Source organism: Macaca nemestrina, chromosome 1 (genome assembly GCF_043159975.1).
Source record: "Macaca nemestrina isolate mMacNem1 chromosome 1, mMacNem.hap1, whole genome shotgun sequence".
NCBI lineage: Eukaryota > Metazoa > Chordata > Mammalia > Primates > Cercopithecidae > Macaca > Macaca nemestrina.
In genome coordinates this window covers 201,694,361-201,714,289 of record NC_092125.1, presented here as the reverse complement: position 1 = coordinate 201,714,289, position 19,929 = coordinate 201,694,361, and the positions used below count along the sequence as shown (strand labels likewise).

At 50.6% G+C, this 19,929-nt stretch overlaps 1 protein-coding gene across 5 annotated transcripts in view; it reads left to right on the top strand.

Moving 5' to 3' along the window:
• Positions 1–13,213, top strand: part of LOC105494636 (LCK proto-oncogene, Src family tyrosine kinase) — a 33,085-nt gene extending 19,872 nt beyond the window's left edge. For 3 of the 5 annotated variants that reach the window (XM_011763240.3, XM_011763239.3, XM_011763241.3), the window contains exons 3-12: positions 179–525; positions 756–854; positions 997–1,100; positions 1,454–1,603; positions 1,877–2,029; positions 2,147–2,326; positions 6,439–6,515; positions 6,607–6,760; positions 6,845–6,976; positions 12,565–13,213. In XM_011763240.3, coding sequence (XP_011761542.1) covers positions 179–525; positions 756–854; positions 997–1,100; positions 1,454–1,603; positions 1,877–2,029; positions 2,147–2,326; positions 6,439–6,515; positions 6,607–6,760; positions 6,845–6,976; positions 12,565–12,767 — 1,599 coding nt within the window. In that variant the 3' untranslated portion in view covers positions 12,768–13,213. The remainder of the gene's footprint in view (positions 1–178; positions 526–755; positions 855–996; positions 1,101–1,453; positions 1,604–1,876; positions 2,030–2,146; positions 2,327–6,438; positions 6,516–6,606; positions 6,761–6,844; positions 6,977–12,564) is intronic. The other 2 variants (XM_011763243.3, XM_011763244.3) reach the window with 1 other exon arrangement.
• Positions 13,214–19,929: the final 6,716 nt, after the last annotated feature.

Sequence of the window (19,929 nt, the reverse complement as noted above, 5' to 3'; positions counted from 1 at the left end):
GAGCATGCAACCCAGGAGAAAGAAATGACTCTCCTAAGATCACACAGCAAGTAGCTGGTAGACTCAGGGATAACACCCAACCAGGCTGGAGAGACTGAGAGCAGGGCAGGGGGGAAGGGGGCCAGAGTCTAACCCAGTCTTCTGCTTTCTGACCCCACCCTCATCCCCTACTCCACAGCTGCTCATCAGAAATGGCTCTGAGGTGCGGGACCCACTGGTCACCTACGAAGGCTCCAATCCGCCGGCCTCCCCACTGCAAGGTGACCCCAGGCAGCAGGGCCTGAAAGACAAGGCCTGCCGATCCCTAGCTGTTGGCTTCCACCTCACCCCCACCTACTCTCTCCCCGGTCCTGCCTTCCTTGTCCCCCGCCCTGTAACTCCAGGCTTTCTGCCCATCCCAGCCCGGTTCTCCCTGATGCCCCTTGTTTTTACAGACAACCTGGTTATCGCCCTGCACAGCTATGAGCCCTCTCACGACGGAGACCTGGGCTTTGAGAAGGGGGAGCAGCTCCGTATCCTGGAGCAGTGAGTCCCTCTCCACCTTGCTCTGGCGGAGTCCGTGAGGGAGCGCGATCTCCGGGACCGCAGCCCTCCTGAGGCCACCGGTTGGGGTGGCCGCCCTTGGGACAAAATTCAAGGCTCAGGACTGCTGAGCCAGGGTTCGGCGAGGCTGGCTTAAGGGGTGGAGGGGTCTTTGAGGGAGGGTCTCAGGTCGACGGCTGAGCTAGCCACACTGATCCGCCTCCGTGGTGCAGGAGCGGCGAGTGGTGGAAGGCGCAGTCCCTGACCACAGGCCAGGAAGGCTTCATCCCCTTCAATTTTGTGGCCAAGGCGAACAGCCTGGAGCCCGAACCGTAAGTGGGGACCCGTCGTGGGGGTGAGCGGGAGCAGATCTAGGGATCCTGGAGCAAGGAGTGGGCCTGGGGTGGCGGTGAAGGCTTGAGGGCCACGGAGGAATATCCGACGACAGCCTTCGTTCGCTTCCGCCGTGCACAGCTGGTTCTTCAAGAACCTGAGCCGCAAGGACGCGGAGCGGCAGCTCCTGGCGCCCGGGAACACTCACGGCTCCTTCCTCATCCGGGAGAGCGAGAGCACCGCGGGTGAGCGGGCAGTGGTCTCGACCGGGCGCGGGGGTGCCGCAGGGTGTGCCCGAGGTGGGGGGGCGGGATGAGCCCGAGGGGGGCGCGGGGTGAGTCCGAGGGGGAGCACAGGGTGAGCCCGAGGTGGGGACGCGGAGTGAGCCCGATGGGGACGCGGGGTGAGTCCGAGGGGGAGCGCAGGGTGAGCCCGAGGTGGGGACGCGGAGTGAGCCCGATGGGGACGCGGGGTGAGTCCGAGGGGGAGCGCAGGGTGAGCCCGAGGTGGGGACGCGGGGTGAGCCCGAGGGGGGCGCGGTGGCGGGCCAGACTCACTGCGTTCTTTAGTCCCTTTGTCCATCCATTCATTCATTCAGGATCGTTTTCACTGTCGGTCCGGGACTTCGACCAGAACCAGGGAGAGGTGGTGAAACATTACAAAATCCGTAATCTGGACAACGGTGGCTTCTACATCTCCCCCCGAATCACTTTTCCCGGCCTGCATGAACTGGTCCGCCATTACACCAGTGAGCCCGGCAGGACCCCTCCCCCGTGCCCTATCAGCCTATCTCCCCTCAGTCCCCCTCGGGTGTCCCCCATCCATCTTTCAATGCGCTCCTCCATTCCCCGCAGTGGGTGAGGTGTGGAACTTGACCCTACGGACCCAAGTGTTTGGGTGACAGCCCCACACCCCCCTGCTAGTCCACTTCACCTAGATAGGAGCTTGGAGAAGTGGGAGAAGTGGTGTCAATACGAGGCCTGCCATATTGACAGTCTTCACCCCTCCCTTGTCCTCGCAGATGCTTCAGATGGGCTGTGCACACGGCTGAGCCGCCCCTGCCAGACCCAGAAGCCCCAGAAGCCGTGGTGGGAGGACGAGTGGGAGGTTCCCAGGGAGACGCTGAAGCTGGTGGAACGGCTGGGGGCTGGACAGTTCGGGGAGGTGTGGATGGGTGAGTGTGGTCTCCAGGACTGCCCGGGAAGAGGGGAACGGGAGGGGCTGCTGAGGTGGTGAGAGTCCCAGGACAGCTGCCTGGCGACTCTCCCACTCCTTCCCTTCCCCGATCCAGGGTACTACAACGGGCACACAAAGGTGGCAGTGAAGAGCTTGAAGCAGGGTAGCATGTCCCCGGACGCCTTCCTGGCCGAGGCCAACCTCATGAAGCAGCTGCAACACCAGCGGCTGGTTCGGCTCTACGCTGTGGTCACCCAGGAGCCCATCTACATCATCACTGAATACATGGAGAATGGTGGGTGCCGCCCGAGTCGGCTGCCGGGGGACACTGCTCTCCCCGCTGTCCCTGCTGGAGGGTGAAAGTACACCTTTTTTTCTGGCCCAAAGCTCAAGCAAGGAGGGTTTATTGAGCTTTCCTGGCCCCTAAAGACTCACCTCCAGCTGGGCGCAGTGGCTCAGGCCTGTAATCCCAGCACTTTGGGAGGCTGAGGCCAGCAGATCACGAGGTCAGGAGTTCGAGACCAGCCTGACCAACATGGTGAAACCCCGTCTCTACTAAAAATACAAAAATTAGCCAGGTGTGGTGGCGCATGCCTGTAATCCCAGCTGCTCAGAAGGCTGAGGCAGGAGAATCCCTTTAATCTGGGAGGATGAGGTTGCAATTGCAGTGAACCAAGATCATGCTACTGAACTCCAGCCTGGGTGACAGAGCTCTGTCTCAAAAAAAAAAAAAAAAAAAAAAAAGGCCGGGTGCAGTGGCTCACAGCTGTAATCCCAGCACTTTGGGAGGCTGAGACGGGCGGATCACCAGGTCAGGAGATCGAGACCATCCTGGCTAACACGGTGAAATCCCGTCTCTACTAAAAAATACAAAAAATTAACCAGGCGTGGTGGTGGGCACCTGTAGTCCCAGCTACTCAGGAGGCTGAGGCAGGAGAATGGCGTGAACCCGGGAGGCGGAGCTTGCAGTGAGCCGAGATCGCGCCACTGCACTCCAGCCTGGGCGACTGAGCAAGACTCCATCTCAAGAAAAAAAAAAAAAAAGAAAAAAAAAAAAAGACTCACCTCCAGGCATGTGAAAAAGGTATATCCTCTGATCCTGTCTGGGGGCGAGCCTAAGGTAGCAAGAATGTTCTGGAAGAGCATTCACCCCAACCTGCCCTGACCTGCCATTCTGTTTACCTTCTTCAAAGCCCTACCTTGATCTCAGGATGCTTGATCTCAGAAAGCGAATGGGTCCCTACCCCTGTTTCTCTCCCTTCTGCCCCTGAGCTTTGGGAGGGCAGATCTGCCCCGGAAGCCCTCTTTTTCAGTTCTGAGTGAGCCCCCCCACCCTGCACCCTTCTTGGTCTGATACTGGACAGAGTGAGAGCCCCAGGAAGAGGAATACGAGTTTCTAGCCTCAGCTTTGTTCACACCGATTTGCTGTGTGACAGGCCAAGTGCCTGCACTGTCTCTGGTGCTCAGTTTCCCCAAGAATAACAGCAGAAATCTAAATGGGCTCACCAGAATTAATACAGAGTATTCATCAAGGCCTCTAGCATCTGACTGCCTGGGTCAGAAGTCTGGCTTCATGATTTTATGGCTTTGTGATAATTACATCACCTCTTTCTGTCATGGTTTCCTACTATAATAATGCATTAGTAACCTCCTCATAGGGTCTTGTGAGGATGAAATAATTAATGCATATATAGCAGTTAGAACTATGCCTACTTTAGGCCGGGTTCAGTGGCTCACGCCTGTAATCCCAACACTTTGGGAGGCCAAGGTGGGCGGATCATAAGGTCAGGAGATCGAGACCATCCTGGCTAACACAGTGAAACTCCATCTCTACTAAAAATAAAAAAAATTAGCCTGCGCGGTGGCGGGCACTTGTAGTCCCAGCTACTCAGGAGGCTGAGGCAGGAGAATGACGTGAACCCAGGAGGCAGAGTTTACAGTGAGCCAAGATCGCACCACTGCACTCCTGCCTGGGCGATAGAGTGACACTTGGTCTCAAAAAAAAAAAAAAAAAAAAAAGGACTATGCCTACTTCCAGGTGTAGTGGCTCAAGCCTATAACCTCAGCACTTTGGGAGGCCAAGGTGGGTGGATCACTTGAGCCCAGAAGTTCAAGACCAGTCCGTGCAACATAGCGAGACCTCATTCCTACAAAAAATTTGTAAAAATTAGCCGAGCGTGGTGGTGTATGCCTGTAGTCCCAGCTACTTGGGAGGCTGAGGTGGGAGGACCACTTGAGTCCAGGAGTTTGAGGCTGCACTGAGCTGTGATTGCACCACTGCACTCCAACCTGGGTAACAGAGTGAGACCTTGTCTCAAAAAAACAAAACACAAAAAAACCACAAAACTATGGCTACTATATAGTAACTGATCAATAGGTTTGTCGCTGTTATCTGGCTCTGATTCTTTGGGAGTGTAAGATCTATCCTTCTTTCAGGAATAGAAACAAGCTGTTCATTGGCTAATGGGAAATCGCAAATAGATTATGTCATGTGTATCTTTTTTTTTTTTTGTCTCACTCTGTCCTCCAGGCTGGAGTGCAGCGGCATGATCTTAGCTCACTTCAACCTCCTCCTCCTGGGTTCAAGTGATTCTCATGCCTCAGACTCCCAAGTAACTGGGACCACAAGCATGTGCCACCATGCCTGGCTAATTTTTGTATTTTTAGTAGAGACAGGTTTTCACCTTGTTGGCCAGGCTGCTGTCGATCTCCTGACCTCAGGTGATCCTCCCACCTTGGCCTCCCAAAGGGCTGGGATTACAGGTGTGAGCCACCATGCCCAGTCTATCATGTGTATCGACTTTGATTGGTAGTTGCTTGTAGCGCTGGAGAAGGATTCTGAGGTTCAATGGAAGTGAGTGCTGGGAATGATTAGTAACATCTGCCATGGACACAATGGAAGAATGGCAGTATATATATGTCTCCGTATTTGCTGTGTGTGGGGGAGGTCTTTGTCTTTGGTAACTAGTTCAGCACTCAAAGTGGGGACACTCAGGTTGCTGTCATCCTTTCACAGGGTTTTTTTTTTTTGAGACAGAGTCTCGCTCTGTCGCCCAGGCTGGAGTGCAGTGGCGCGATCTCAGCTCACTGCAAGCTCCGCTTCCCGGGTTCACGCCATTCTCCTGCCTCAGCCTCCTGAGTAGCTGGGACTACAGGCGCCCGCCACCGCGCCTGGCTAATTTTTTGTATTTTTAGTAGAGACGGGGTTTCACCGTAGTCTCGATCTCCTGACCTTGTGATCCACCCGCCTCGGCCTCCCAAAGTTCTGGGATTACAGGCATGAGCCACCGCGCCCGGCCATTTCACAGGGTTTGTTTTTTTTTTTTTTGAGACGGAGTCTCACACTGTTGCCCAGGCTGGAGTGCAGTGGCGCGATCTTGGCTCACTGCAAGCTCCGCCTCCCGGGTTCCCGCCATTCTCCTGCCTCAGCCTCCTGAGTAGCTGGGACTACAGGCGCCCACCACCGCGCCCGGCTAATTTTTTGTATTTTTAGTAGAGACGGGGTTTCACTGTGGTCTCGATCTCCTGACCTTGTGATCCGCCCGCCTCGGCCTCCCAAAGTGCTGGGATTACAGGCTTGAGCCACCGCGCCCGGCCCACAGGGTTTTAATCTCTTGGGAAGGGCCAGTGGTCATTCACTCCATCCTAGCAACTTCCACTCATGTCCAGCTGCCCTCCACTATTAGAGAGGTGGTCCTTCAGACCCCCAGACCCCCTCTTTCTGTATTCCATCCAATATATTCAGCACATTGTTATTGTTTCTTACTCTGGGCTGGGCACCAGGAACATGGATGGATGAAACAAGGTTCCTGTTGTCAAGGTTCCCCAGTTACAGGTACTGGGGAAACCAGAGTTTGTGCCATGGGAAAGTTCCAGCATGCCCATAGGAGTGTAGATGATGATCCAGTTTATTATGCCTGCTAAGATCTAGAGAGGCTTCCTAGAGGGGCAGTCTAACTGGGCCATGAAAGAAAAGTAGAATTTTTTTTAGCAGGCAGAGATTAAATAAAGAGGCTTTGGGGTGACAGCCTAGTAGTCTGAGTGCAGGATCTCAAAATTGTTAAAGTGTTTGAAGTCAAAGGCAGAGTGAGGGAAAGAGAAGAAGCTACCAGTGTCGCCCATGTCAAGCTTTGGATACTAGTTGAGGAGTCTGAATTCTACCTTATTGATGATGAAAAACCTACAGATCCCTCCCAGCGTGCTCTACCCTAGCCCCTCCCTCTGCAAAAAAACCTTCACATATCCTGGGCATCCTTACCCTGAACACACACTCCTCCATTCTCACTCTTCACTCTTCCTTTTCACATGTCAGACACACTTCCAGACATGTGAAAAGGGTCTGGGAGAAGGGTCTGGGGACCTCCTCCTGGGGCAATTTAGGCCAGCAACTCTTGCTTCTGCCCACAGGGAGTCTAGTGGATTTTCTCAAGACCTCTTCAGGCATCAAGTTGACCATCAACAAACTCCTGGACATGGCAGCCCAAGTAAGGAGACTGGGGAGGGGCTGGGCAAGGGCACAGGCCAGTGGCGTGAAGACATCTGGCTCAGGATTGCTGATCTGTGTTTGTCCTGCAGATTGCAGAAGGCATGGCATTCATTGAAGAGCGGAATTATATTCATCGTGACCTTCGGGCTGCCAACATTCTGGTGTCTGACACCCTGAGCTGCAAGATTGCAGACTTTGGCCTAGCACGCCTCATTGAAGACAACGAGTACACAGCCAGGGAGGGTAAGTGTGAGATTTAAGGGTGATCTGGGCCCTGCAGGGTCTAGCCAAGCAGACCCAGGTGACCTCACTCTGCCTCCTCCTTAGGAGCCAAGTTTCCCATTAAGTGGACAGCGCCAGAAGCCATTAACTATGGGACATTCACCATCAAGTCGGATGTGTGGTCTTTTGGGATCCTGCTGACGGAAATTGTCACCCATGGCCGCATCCCTTACCCAGGTTAGAGCCAAGGGCAGGAACTGAAAGGGTGATGGGAAGGGCAGCAAGTCCATGTCTCCCCACTCAATTCTTTCCAGTCTCAGAATCTGAAACTTTGTAGTTGCATCTCCTCTATCCTTTCAGGGGTATGACTCCAACATCCCGAGGCAGATGCCACATCTCCCAGAGCTGGCTTCCATCTCTGTATCTCTCTTTAATAACCCCAGCTCTTTTCTTTTTCTCTTTTTTTGAGGTGGAGTCTAGCTCTGTCGCCCAGGTTGGAGTGCAGTGGCGCCATCTCGGATCACTGCAACCTCTGCCTCCTGGGTTCAAGCAATTCTCCTGCCTCAGCCTCCCAAATAGCTAGGATTACAGGTGCGTGCCACCATGCCCGGCTAATTTTTTGTATTTTTACTAGAGACGGGGTTTCACCATGTTAGCCAGGATGGTCTCAAATTCCTGACCTCGTGATCCACCCGCCTCGGCCTCCCGAAGTGCTGCGATTACAGGCATGAGCCACCGCGCCCGGCCCCAGCTCTTTTCTTTAGTTGTGGCCCAGGCAGCCTAGTATGGTAGAAGAGGATCTAGCTCAGGAACAAGAGGCCTACCTTTTATTAGCAGATCTGCCACTGTTGCTAACTTTCTGTTTGGCTTTGTTCAGATCATTCCTTCTTTCCCATCTGTTCTCATCTCTAATATGAGATTAGAACAGTGCTTGGTCAATACTAAGCTATTATCAATCATCACTTTGAACTAGTCACTTCACTTCTCTGAGTCTCAGTTTCCTGATATTAAAAATAAGAGACTAGGCCAGGTACAGTGGCTTATGCCTATAATCCCAGAACTTTGGGAGACCAAGGTGGGAGGATGGCTTGAGCCCAGAAGTTCGAGACCAGCCTGGGCAACAGGTCGAAACCCCATCTCTACGAAAACAAAAATTAGCCAGGTTTGGTGGCATGTGCCTGTAGTCCCAGCTACTCAGAAGGCTGAGGTGGGAGGATCACCTGAGCCAGGGAGGGAGAGATTGCAGTGAGCCAAGATCATGCCATAGCACTCCAGCCTAGGGCAACAGACCAAGACCCTGCCTCAAAAAAAGAAAAAGAGAGACTCCATCTCTTCCCCCCCCCCCAAAAAAAAATTAAAAATTAGCTGGGCATGGTGGCACACACCTGTAGTTTCAGCTTTTTGGGAGGCTGAGGTGGGAGGATCGCTTGAGCCCAGGAGGTTGAGGGTGCAGTGAGCCATGATCGTTCTATTGCACTCCAGCCTGAGCAACAGAGAGAGAATTTGTCTCAAAAAAAAAAAAAAAAAAAAGGAAAAATGAGAGACCATTTGTGAAAGAGCCCGACTCATAGTAGGTTGTCAGTATACACTGACTCCCTCACCATCTCCTGGACAAAGCCCTTTACCCCTGAATTCAGCCAAGACAGGGATGGAATTTTTTGAAAGGAACTTGCTAAGAAACTCTGGGGAGAGGAAATGGAGCACAAAGACAACGGAGTAGGGAGGCGCGGCACAGTGGCTAAATTTGTAGAAGCGTCCCACATCCCCAGAGTAAGGTGAACAGACCTTTGCTCCAAGGAAGGTAAAGACACCTTGGAAGGCCGGATGTGGTGGCTCACGCCTGTAATCCTAGCACTTTGGGAGGCCGAGGCTGGTGGATCACAAGGTCAGGTGTTTGAGACCAGCCTGACCAACATGGTGAAATCCCATCTCTACTTAAAAAAAACAAAATTAAAAATTAGCCGGGCCTGGTGGTGCGTACCGGTAATCCCAGATACTCAGGCGGCTGAGGCAGGAGAATTGCTTGAACCTGGGAGGCAGAGGTTGCAGTGAGCCGAGGTCGTGCCACTGCACTCCAGCCTGGGCGACAAAGCGAGACTCCGTCTCAAAACAAAAACAAAAACAAAAAAACACCTTGGAGACAGGTGAAAAGCTGAGGGGCTTCCCTGCCCTGGGCTTGCCCCAACCCAGAGTCCAGGGGTAGTGCTGGAGCTGGAAATATGGAAATACTCTCCAGTTATCCTGCCAGGGGTCCTCACTGCTCCTCGCCTATTCCCACAGAAGGAAACCCATAGGGAATGTATCTATTAGAAGAAAATAGGCAGTGAAAGCATGATGATAAATGGAAACTGACATGTAGCATTAGGGTCAGGGAGACAATGGGGAGAAATGGGGACCTTGGTAAACTTGCAGCTGCTCCAGCAGATGGTTGCAATTAAGGCGTGGGGGACCTGAAAAACTAGATCTTTTTTTTTTTTTAAGAGAAGCCAAAACTTGGAGTTTTAGGAAAATTTGTTCATTTCCATTTATTGGCGATCAAGTCAAATTGTTTAAAAGCACTCTAGGGGCTGGGCACTGTGACTCATGCCTGTAATCCCAGCACTTTGGGAAGCTGAGGTGGGCAGATCACAAGGTCAGGAGTTCGAGACCAGCCTGGCCAACATGGTGAAACCCCACCTCTGCTAAAAATACAAAAATATTAGCCAGGCGTAGTGGTGGGACCTGTAGTCCCAGCCACTAAGGAGGCTGAGACAGGAGAATCACTTGAACCCTGGAGGCAGAGGTTGCAGTGAGCCATGATCACGCCATTGCACTCCAGCCTGCGCGACAGAGTGAGAGTCCATCCCAAAAATAAATATAAATAAATTAAATAAATTAATTAAATGAATAAATAAACAAAACCACTCTAGGGCCAATCCAAAGTGGATCTGTGGGCCATACTCTGGCTGGATTTAACCTGTGGGCTTGCATCCCCTAACTCTGGCCATGGCTGTTTAGTTCTGTGGCCTATGTCCTCCTATGCCCTAATTTTAAAATGTGAGAGTCCCGGTCGGGCATGGTGGCTCACGCTTGCCATCCTTGCACTTTGGGAGGCTGAGATGGGCAGATCACGTGGTCAGGAGTTGGAGACCAGCCTGACCAACATAGTGAAACCCCATCTCTACTAAAAGTACAAAAATTAGCCGGGTGTGGTGGCATGCGCCTGTAGTCCCAGCTACTCAGGAAGCTGAGGCAGGGGAATCCCTTGAACCCGGGAGGTGGAGGTTGCAGTGAGCCGAGACCATGCCATTGCACTCCAGCCTGGGCAACACAGTGAGACTCTGTCTCAAAAAGAAAAAAAAAATAAAATTGCGAGAGTCCTATAGGTAGAGGCCTCCCTTGTACAAGTCCTGGGGAAAAAGGGTCTCTGTTGACCAGGCTTTAGTCCCAAACTTTCCAGGAGCAAAACTTTGATTTTGTAAGTACCCTATAAGCTTTTGGTCTTTGGGAATTGCTTGTCACAATCTTTGTTCAGAAGACTGAAGGAGAAACCAGACACTACATGAGCAATTTAGAAACAGGGAAGGAGGGAGCTGTGTTACTGCTGTGATCACATAGTTCTCCAGAACAGTTCTTCTTGGGGTCTACATGCCAAACGCCTGCCAGAGGGGCTAGGACCAGCATAAAGGGAGGGAACCAGCTCAAAGACTATTTCATCTGGGTCATGGAGGGGCCTGGGGAACCTTCTCAAGCCCAAATAAAGTCTGCTTTGCTGAGGCCCAGCGTCCATTTGGCTTCCTGATGCAGGATGTCATGTGCCTGGTCTTAAAACTGGAGCGACTTCACCACTGTCTTGGTTGTGGGTGCCCATGCTGCCCTGGGCCCTGACCATCTCATCATTCCTACCAAATAATCATCATCCCAGGTGCCCTTTATTACTTATTTATTTATGTATGTATTTCAGACAGAGTCTCTCTCTGTCACCCAGGTTGGAGTGCAGTGGCATGATCTCAGCTCACTGCAACCTCTACCTCCTGGGTTTAGGTGATTCTTCTGCCTCAGTCTCTTGAGTAGCTGGAATTACAGGTGTATGCCACCACGCCCAGCTAATTTTTGTATTTTTTTAGTACAAACAGGGTTTTACCATGTTGGCCAGGCTGGTTTCAAACTCCTAACCTCAGGTGATCCACCTGCCTCAGCCTCCCAAAGTGCCGGGATTACAGGCGTGAGCCACTGCACCTGGCCTCAGGTGCCCTCTATGAAGCATCTCCGATCCAGACTTTCTGTGCCTGGATAGATTCGATGCTCTCTGTGATATATATATATAATTTTTATTTATTTTTTATTTTTTGAGACAAGAGTCTGGCTTGAGTTGCTCAGGCTGGAGTGTAATGGCGCAGTCTCAGTTCACTACAACTTCTGCACCTCCACCTCCTGGGTTCAAGCAATTACTGTGCCTCAGCCTCCCAAGTAGCTGGGACTACAGGCATGTACCACCATGCCCGGCTAATTTTTGTATTTTTAGTAAAGATGGGGTTTTGCCATGTTGTTCAGGCTGGTCTTGAACTCCTGGCCTCAAGAGATCTCCCTGCCTTGGCCTCCCACAGTGCTGGGATTACAGACGTGAGCCACCATGCCTGGCTTGTGCACTATATTTGATGCTTTCTCATCAATCCTCATTCAATCCTCATAAGAATTCTGTCAGGTAGGAACAGCTATTTACTCTTTACTCTATTTTCCAAATAAGGAAACTGGGCTCGCCCAAGGTCCCACAACTAACATGTGTGTATTATTGAGCATTTAATTTATACCAGGGAAGCCGGTCATGGTGGTGTGCACCTGTTGTCTAGCTATTTAGGAGGCTGAGGTGAGAGGATCACTTGAACCCAGGAGTTCAAATCTGCCATGTGCTATGATTGTGCCTGTGAACAGCTGCTGCACTCCAGCCTGGGCAACATAGTGAGATCCCTTATCTAAAACATTTTTTTTATTTTTGTTTTTATTTATTTATTTATTCATTTATTTATTCATTTATTTATTTTTTGAGATGGAGTCTCGCTCTGTCGCCCAGGCTGGAGTGCAGTGGTGCGATCTTGGCTCACTGCAAGCTCCACCTCCCGGGTTCACGCCATTCTCCTGCCTTAGGCTCCAGAGTAGCTGGGACTACAGGCGCACACCACCATGCCCGGCTACTTTTTTGTATTTTTAGTAAAGATGGAGTTTCACCGTGTTAGCCAGGATGGTCTCGATCTCCTGACCTCATGATCCACCTGCCTTGGCCTCCCAAAGTGTTGAGATTACAGGCGTGAGCCACCGCGCCCGGCCAACATTTTTTTATTTAAAGTAAATAATTAGCTGGGAACGGTGGCTCACGCCTGTAATCCAGCACTTTGGGAGGCCAAGGCGGGCGGATCACCTGAGGTCGGGAGTTCAAGACCAGCCTGACCAACATGGAGAAACCCATCTCTACTAAAATACAAAATTAGCTGGGCGTGGTGGTGCATGCCTGTAATCCCAGCTACTCCAGAGGCTGAGGCAGGAGAATCGCTTGAACCTGGGAGGTGGAGGTTGTGGTGAGCTGAGATCGTGCCATTGCACTCCAGCCTGGGCAACAAGAGTGAAACTCCATTTCCAAAAAAAAAAAAAAAAGAAATAATCTATACCAGGCACTCCAAGTGGTGTGACTGACATTCAGCAAGTACGGCTTGTGTGACCTTACCATTGATGAAGACCAAGATTCTTTTGGATTGGTGCTCACACTGTGCCAGTTAAATATTCCGAACATTACCCCTGCCTGTGGGCTTCCAGTGCCTGACCTTCATGTCCTTTCTCCCATCAACCCCTAGGGATGACCAACCCGGAGGTGATTCAGAACCTGGAGCGAGGCTACCGCATGCCGTGCCCCGAAAACTGTCCAGAGGAGCTGTACCAACTTATGAGGCTGTGCTGGAAGGAGCGCCCGGAGGACCGGCCCACCTTTGACTACCTGCGCAGTGTGCTGGAGGACTTCTTCACGGCCACGGAGGGCCAGTACCAGCCTCAGCCTTGAGAGGCCTCGAGAGGCCCTGGAGTCCTCCCCTTTTCTCTCCAGCCTGACTTGGGGAGATGGAGTTCTTGTGCCATAGTCACACGGCCTATGCACATATGGACTCTGCACACGAATCTCGCCCATATGTGACACATATGCACCTTGTGTCTGTACACGTGTCCTGTAGTTGCGTGGACTCTGCACATGTGTCTTGTACATGTGTAGCCTGTGCGTGTATGTCTTGGACACTGTATAAGGTACCCCTTTGGCTCTTCCATTTCCTGAGACCACAGAGAGAGGGAAGAAGCCTGGGATTGACAGAAGCTTCTGCCCACCTACTTTTCTTTCCTCAGATCATCCAGAAGTTCTTCGAGTGCCAGGACCTTATCTAATACCTCTGTGTGCTCCTCCTTGGTGCCTGGCCTGGCACGCATCAGGAGCTCAATAAATGTCTGTTGATGACTGTTGTTCATCTCTTTACTGTCCACTCTTTGTGGGTGGGCAGTGGGGGTTAAGAAAATGGTAACTAGGTCACCCTGAGATGGGGTGAAAGATGGGATAAGTGGATGTCTGGGGGCTCTGCAGACCCCTTCAAATGGGACAGTGCTCCTAACCCCTCCCCAAAGGATTCAGGGAGACTCCTGCCTGGAATCCCTTAGGGAATGGGTGTGTCACAGGACCTTCCTCCCCATTATAAAAGGGCAACAGCATTTTTAACTGATTCAAGGGCTATATTTGACCTCATATATTTTTGTTTTTTGAGATGGAGTCTTGCTCTGTCGCCCAGGCTGGAGTGCACTGGCCGGATCTCAGCTCACTGCAAGCTCCGCCTCCCGGGTTCACGCCATTCTCCTGCCTCAGCCTCCCGAGTAGCTGGGACTACAGGTGCCCGCCACCTCGCCCGGCTAGTTTTTTGTATTTTTTAGTAGAGACGGAGTTTCACCATGTTAGCCCGGATGGTCTTAATCTTCTGACCCATGATCGGCCTGTCTCGGCCTCCCAAAGTGCTGGGATTACAGGCTTGAGCCACCGTGCCTAGCCCAGATTTTGTTTTTTTAAGGCTAGTCAAATGAATCAGTGGGAGTGGAGGAGGAACAAATAAATCTGTAACTATCTTCAGATTTTTTAATTTTTATTTTTTTGAGACAGGGTCTCACTTTGTCATCCAGGATGGAGTGCAGTGGCATGACCACGGCTCACTGCAGCCTCAACCTCTCCAGCTCAAATGATCCTCCTGTCTCAGCCTCCCGAGTACCTGGGACTACTTTCTTGAGGCCAGAAGTTCAAGGCTAGCCTGGGCAACAGAGTAAGATCCTGGTCTCCAAAAAAAGTTTTAAAAAAACCAAACACACTTAGCCGAGCGTAGTAGCTCACGCTTGTAGTCCTAGCAGATCAGGAGGCTGAGGCATGAGGAGTGCGTGAGATAAGACTGTGCCACTGCGGCACTCCAGAGTAGGCGACAAAGGGAGATCCTGTCTCAAAAAAAAAAAAAAAAAAAAAAAAGGAAGGCTTCATTGAGAAGGTGGCTTTTGAGCAACGACTCCAAGGTGAAGGAGTGAGCCTTGTATGGAGGAGGGGGAGGAGCAGTCAACCAGAGGGAATAGGGTGAGGCAGGCGTTTACCTGGCAAGCTCTGAGAGAGGAGGGTAGATCCTACAGGCCTGGGGCCTTGTGACCTCTGCAGAAGCTATTTTGAGGAAAGTTTGTAGGAATCTCTGCAAAGCTGGTATGATCTGAATTACATTTTATTTATTTATTTTTATTATTTATTTATTTTTTGAAACGGAGTCTCACTCTGTCGCTAGAGTGCAGGGGTGCAATCTTGGCCCACTGCAAGCTCCGCCTTTCCCTGCCTCACTCCTGAGTAGCTGGGACTACAGGAGCCCACCACCAAGCCCAGCTAATTTTTTTGTATTTTTAGTAGAGACGGGGTTTCACCGTGTTAGCCAGGATGGTCTTGATCTCCTGACCTCATGATCTGCCCGCCTTGGCCTTCCAAAGTGCTGGCATTACAGGTGAGAGCCACCGCACCCGGTCTATTTTTTTATTTTTAATTGAGATGGGGTCTTACTCTGTTACCCAGGCTGGAGAACAAAGGTGAAATCTCGGCTCACTGCAGCCTCTGCCTCATGGACTCAAACAATCCTCCCACCTCAGCCTCCTAAGTAGCTGGGACCACAGGCGTACACCACCACTCCCAGCTAATTTTTTGTATTTTTGGTGGAGACGGGGTTTCACCATGTTGCCCAGGCTGATCTCGAACTCCCAAGCTCAAGTGATCTGTCTTCCTCAGCCTCCCAAAGTGCTGGGATTACAGGCGTAAGTCACAGCGCTCGGCCCTGACTTACATTTTAAAAGGATGGCTCTTACTGCTGTCTTGAAAATAGACTGAGTTAGTCAGTTTATAAAAGTGGGGAGATTTTACATAAAACTCCAGATTTCTGCCTTCTCTTGTAAAATAGGGGCTAGGTACGTTGGCTCACTCCTATAATCCCAGCATTTTGGAAGGCCAAGATGGGCAGATTGCTTAAGCCCAGGAGTTTAAGACCAGACTGGGCAACATGGCAAAACCCTGTCTCTGCAAAAAAAAAAAAAAAAAAAAAAAAAAAAAAAAATTAGCAGGGTGTGGTGGCACACACCTGTAGTCCCAGCTACTCAGGAGGCACGCCTGTATTCCCAGCTACTTAGGAGGATGGCTTGAGCCCAGGAAGTCAAGGCTGCAGTCAGCATGATCCTGCCACTGTACTTCAGCTTGAGCGAAAAAGAGAGCGAAACCCTATCTCAAAAAAAAAAAAAAAAAAAAAAAAAAGGAAGATTTAGCTATGTTGGACTTACCTGTCCTCATAGAGCCAAATAATGGCCACCCCTCCAGGTAGGGCATGAACTCTGCCTTTGCCAGAGTCCCCTCCACTCCCTGTTGGTCTTAGACAATGAAACTGAGTGTTAGTAGCTATTTATCATCAAGTTCGTGCTTGTTGTTCTTATAATAAAGAGAAGTGGTTTAATAAATGGTATAATAAAGAAAATTACATTATGGTATAATAAAGAAAATGGGTTTTTTGCACACACATTTCCATTAAAAAGTGAGAAAATTAAAGATACCTGAGGATGGCAGAGTGTTTGATGAAAGATGGGGAAATGTCAGCCAGGCACGGTGGCTCACACCTGTAATCCCAGCAGTTTAGGAGACCTGGGCATGTGGATCACAAGGTGAGAAGTTCAAAATCAACCTGGCCAACATAATGAAACCCCGGCACTACTAAGAATACGAAAAGTTAGCCAGGTGTGGTGGCGGGAGCCTGTAATCCCAGCTACTCGAGAGGCTGAGGCAGGAGAATCGCTTGAATCCGGGAGGCAGAGGTTGTGGTGAGCCAAGGTCACACTATTGCACTCCAGCCTGAGCCACTAGAGCGAAACTGTCTCAAAAAAAAAAAAAAAAAAAAAAAAAGATGGGGGAATGTCATATTTCTTTATTAAAGGGAAAATAATCTAATTTTTAAATTTTATTTATTATTTTTGTTTTATTTTATTTTTGAGACAGAGTTTTGCTCTTGTCCCCCAGGCTGGAGTGCAATGGTGCGATCTCAGCTCACTGCAACCTCTACCTCCGGGCTTCAAGCAATTCTCCTGCCTTAGCCTCCCTAGTAGCTGGGATTATAGGCGCCTGCCACCATGTCTAGCTAATTTTTATATTTTTAGTAGACATGGGGTTTCACCATGTTGGCCAGGCTGGGCTCGAACTCCTGACCTTGGGCAATCTGCCCGCCTCGGTCTCCCAAACTGCTGGGATTACAAGCTTGAGCAACCATGCCCGGCCTCTAATTTTTAAAATATGCAAACAAAGGGCCGGGTGTGGGGACTCATGCCTGTAATCTCGCAGTTTGGGAGGCCGAGGTGGGCAGATCACGAGGTCAGGACATCAAGACCATCCTGGCTAACACTGTGAAACCCCATCTCTACTAAAAACACAAAAAATTAGCCGGGCATGGTGGCGGGTGCCTGTAGTCCCAGCTACTTGGGAGGCTGAGGCGGGAGAATGGCATGAACCCGGGATGGGGAGCTTGCAGTGATCCAAGATGGCGCCACTGCACTCGTCTGGGCGATAGAGCAAGATTCCGTCTTTAAAAAAAAAAAAAAAAAAAAAAAAAAGGCCGGGCGCAGTGGCTCACGCCTGTAATCCCAGCACTTTGGGAGGCCGAGGCGGGCGGATCACAAGCTCAGGAGATCGAGACCATCCTGGCGAACACGGTGAAACCCTGTTTCTACTACAAATACAAAAAAGTAGCCGGGCGTGGTGTCGGGCACCTGTAGTCCCAGCTACTTGAGAGGCTGAGGCAGGAGAATGGTGTGAACCCGGGAGGTGGAGGTTGCAGTGAGCCGAGATAGTGCCACTGCACTCCAGCCTGGGCAACAGAACCAGACTCCATCTCTCAAAAAAAAAAAAAAAGCAAACAAAGAGCCTCTGAGTCATAACAACATAAATCTATCACCTAACTGACCTGCTGCCACACCTCATGATCTCATCTGATCCCCACACTCCTTCTCTTTGGGATACTGTGTGCTACCATAGTGTCGGTGAATTTTGTATTCCTATCCTCCCCATTTTTATTATTTTATTTTATTTCTTTTATTTATTTGAGACAGAGTCTCACTCTGTCATCCAAGCTGGAATGCAGTGCCCTGATCTCGGCTCACTGCAACCTCCACCTCCTGATTTCAAGCGATTCTCCTGCCTCAGCCTCCTAAGTAGCTGGGACCTACAGGCGTGCACCACCACACCCAGCTAATTTTCGTATTTTTAGTAGAGACGGGTTTTCACCATGTTGGCCAGGCTGGTCTCGAACTCCTGACCTCACATGATCTGCCTGCCTCAGCCTCCCAAAGTGCTGGGATTACAGGCGTGAGCCACAGCAGCCGGCCTCCTCCCCATTTTATAACAAGGGAAATGGAGGCCCAGAACGGTTAAGTAAACCCACCCAGGACTAGCTGAGAATTAGCAGCAGAGAACTCGGAGTAGAATTTGTTCCCTGGCCCTTTGCTGTTTCTATTATAGAGGCAACCAGCCTTAGATTTTCTGTTACCTTATAATTAATGACTTAAATGCAGTTTCTGAGTGAGAAACACAAGTCCCAAACACTCTTTAAAGAGGCATAAAGATGTATCTTGTTTTGTTTTGTTTGAGACAAGGCCTGGCTCTATTGCCCAGGCTGGAGTGTGGTGGTGTGATCTTGGCTCACTGCAACATCTGTCTCCTGGGCTCAGGCTATCATCCCACCTCAGCCTCCTGAGTAGCTGGAACTACAGGAGCGTGCCCCCACACCCGGGTAATTTTTCTATTTTTTGTAGAGATGGGGTTTTGCCGTGTTGCCCGGGCTGGTCTTGAACTCATGAACTCAAGTGATCCACCTGCCTTGGCCTCCTAAAGTGTTGGGATTACAGACATGAGCTTGCCCTGCCTCTTGTTGAATGTAGGACCACGAGTAGGTGGCTAACTTAGCGCAATGTTTGGCATATAGGAAGCACTCATTAAATATCGACATTATTTTAGTTATTTTAATAGCCCAGCATTGCACTTTTAGGTCTTTCCGCTTTCAGTGATGATCAGTTGATAATTGATGATCTGGTGGAGTGGTCCTCAATGGGAGAGTTGGGGGCAATTTTACACTCCCTTACACCCCACTAATCTTCCCCCCAATCCAGTGGTAAAGCTATTGCACAGTACTTGGCAATGTCTAGAGACAATTTTGGTTGTCACAGCCTGGGGGGAAGGTGCTACTGGCATCCAGTGGGTAGAGGCTAAGGATGCTGCTTAATTTTTTTTTTTTTTTTTTTTTTTTTGGAGACAAGAGTTTCGCTCTAGTTGCCCAGGCACAGAACAGCTTCCTACAAAAAAGAATTACCTGGCCCAAAATGTCATTAGCTTCCAAGCTGAGAAACCTGCTCTTCTAGGCCAGCCACCATGGCTCATGCCTGTAACATTGGGGGGCCGAGGCGGGCGGATCCTGAGCTCAGGAGTCGGAGACCACCTTGACCAACATGGAGAAACCTCCTCTCTACTAAAAATACAAAGTTAGCCGGGCGTGGTGGCGCATGCCTGTAAGGCCAGCTACTCGGGAGGCTGAGGCAGGAGAACCGCTTGAACCCAGATGCAGAGATTGCGGTGAGCCGAGATCACACCGCACAGATCACACCATTGTACTCCAGCCAGGGCAACTAAAGCGGAACTGTCCTCAGGGAAGGGAAGGGAAGGGAGGGGAGGGGAGAGGAGGGGAGGGGAAGGGAGGGGAAGAGAAGGGAAGGAAAAAGGAAAGGAAAAAGGAAAGGAAAAAGGAAAGGAAAGGAAAGGAAAGGAAAATCTGCTCTCCTATCATAGGATAATCCCATTTCTTCCTGTCTAAAGAGACTCCTACTTAAGTCATCCTGGGTGACTGCTTCAGGGAGGTAGGTTTTGGAGTCAGAAAGGCTGGGTTCTGTCACTTTGTTACAGTGCCTCTGGTGCAAAGAAGGCATTCAAAAAACCCTGTACAGTTGAAAAATTGAATTTAATTACTTTGTGTAACTTTGAGTAATTCACAGAAATCTGAACTTCTTTATCCTGTCCTGTAAAATGGAGGTAAAAAGCCCTTGGCCGAGAGGTGTTTTGAGGAAAAACTGAAATAACATTGGTAAACTGTCGCACAGTACTTGGCACACAGCAGCCCCTCGACAAACAGCTTTCTTTCCCTTTCTTGTCAGTTTCTTCCTCTCAAAACCAGCGTGTTGCTTTTCTTTTTAATTTAATTATTTTTCTGTAGCCCTCCTTTGCGATCACAAACTCGCTTTCTAACCCAGGTTCAGCCCTTTTATTGGCTGAGTGACCTTGTGCAAGTCACTTTTCCCCTGTAGGCCTCGGTTTATTCTCCGTAAAATCAGAAAGTTGGCCTCCGATCTCCAAGCACGCTTTTCACGACCAAGTGGGACTGTTAAGTTTACGGAGCTGCTTTCCTCCCCCGGGACTGATGGTACGGTCCCCGGGCGGCTCCCCACCCATCTGTCGCAGACCTTGGTACAGGCCCAGGGGGCCCTCGGCGGCCTCTCCGGGCTGCCCTTGCCCCCTGCCGAGTTCCGGGCCCGTGTCTGCGCAAGCTGATTGGCTGGAGCGGTGCCCGGGCTGCGCGGCTATAGGTGAGCTCAGGAGGGGACGG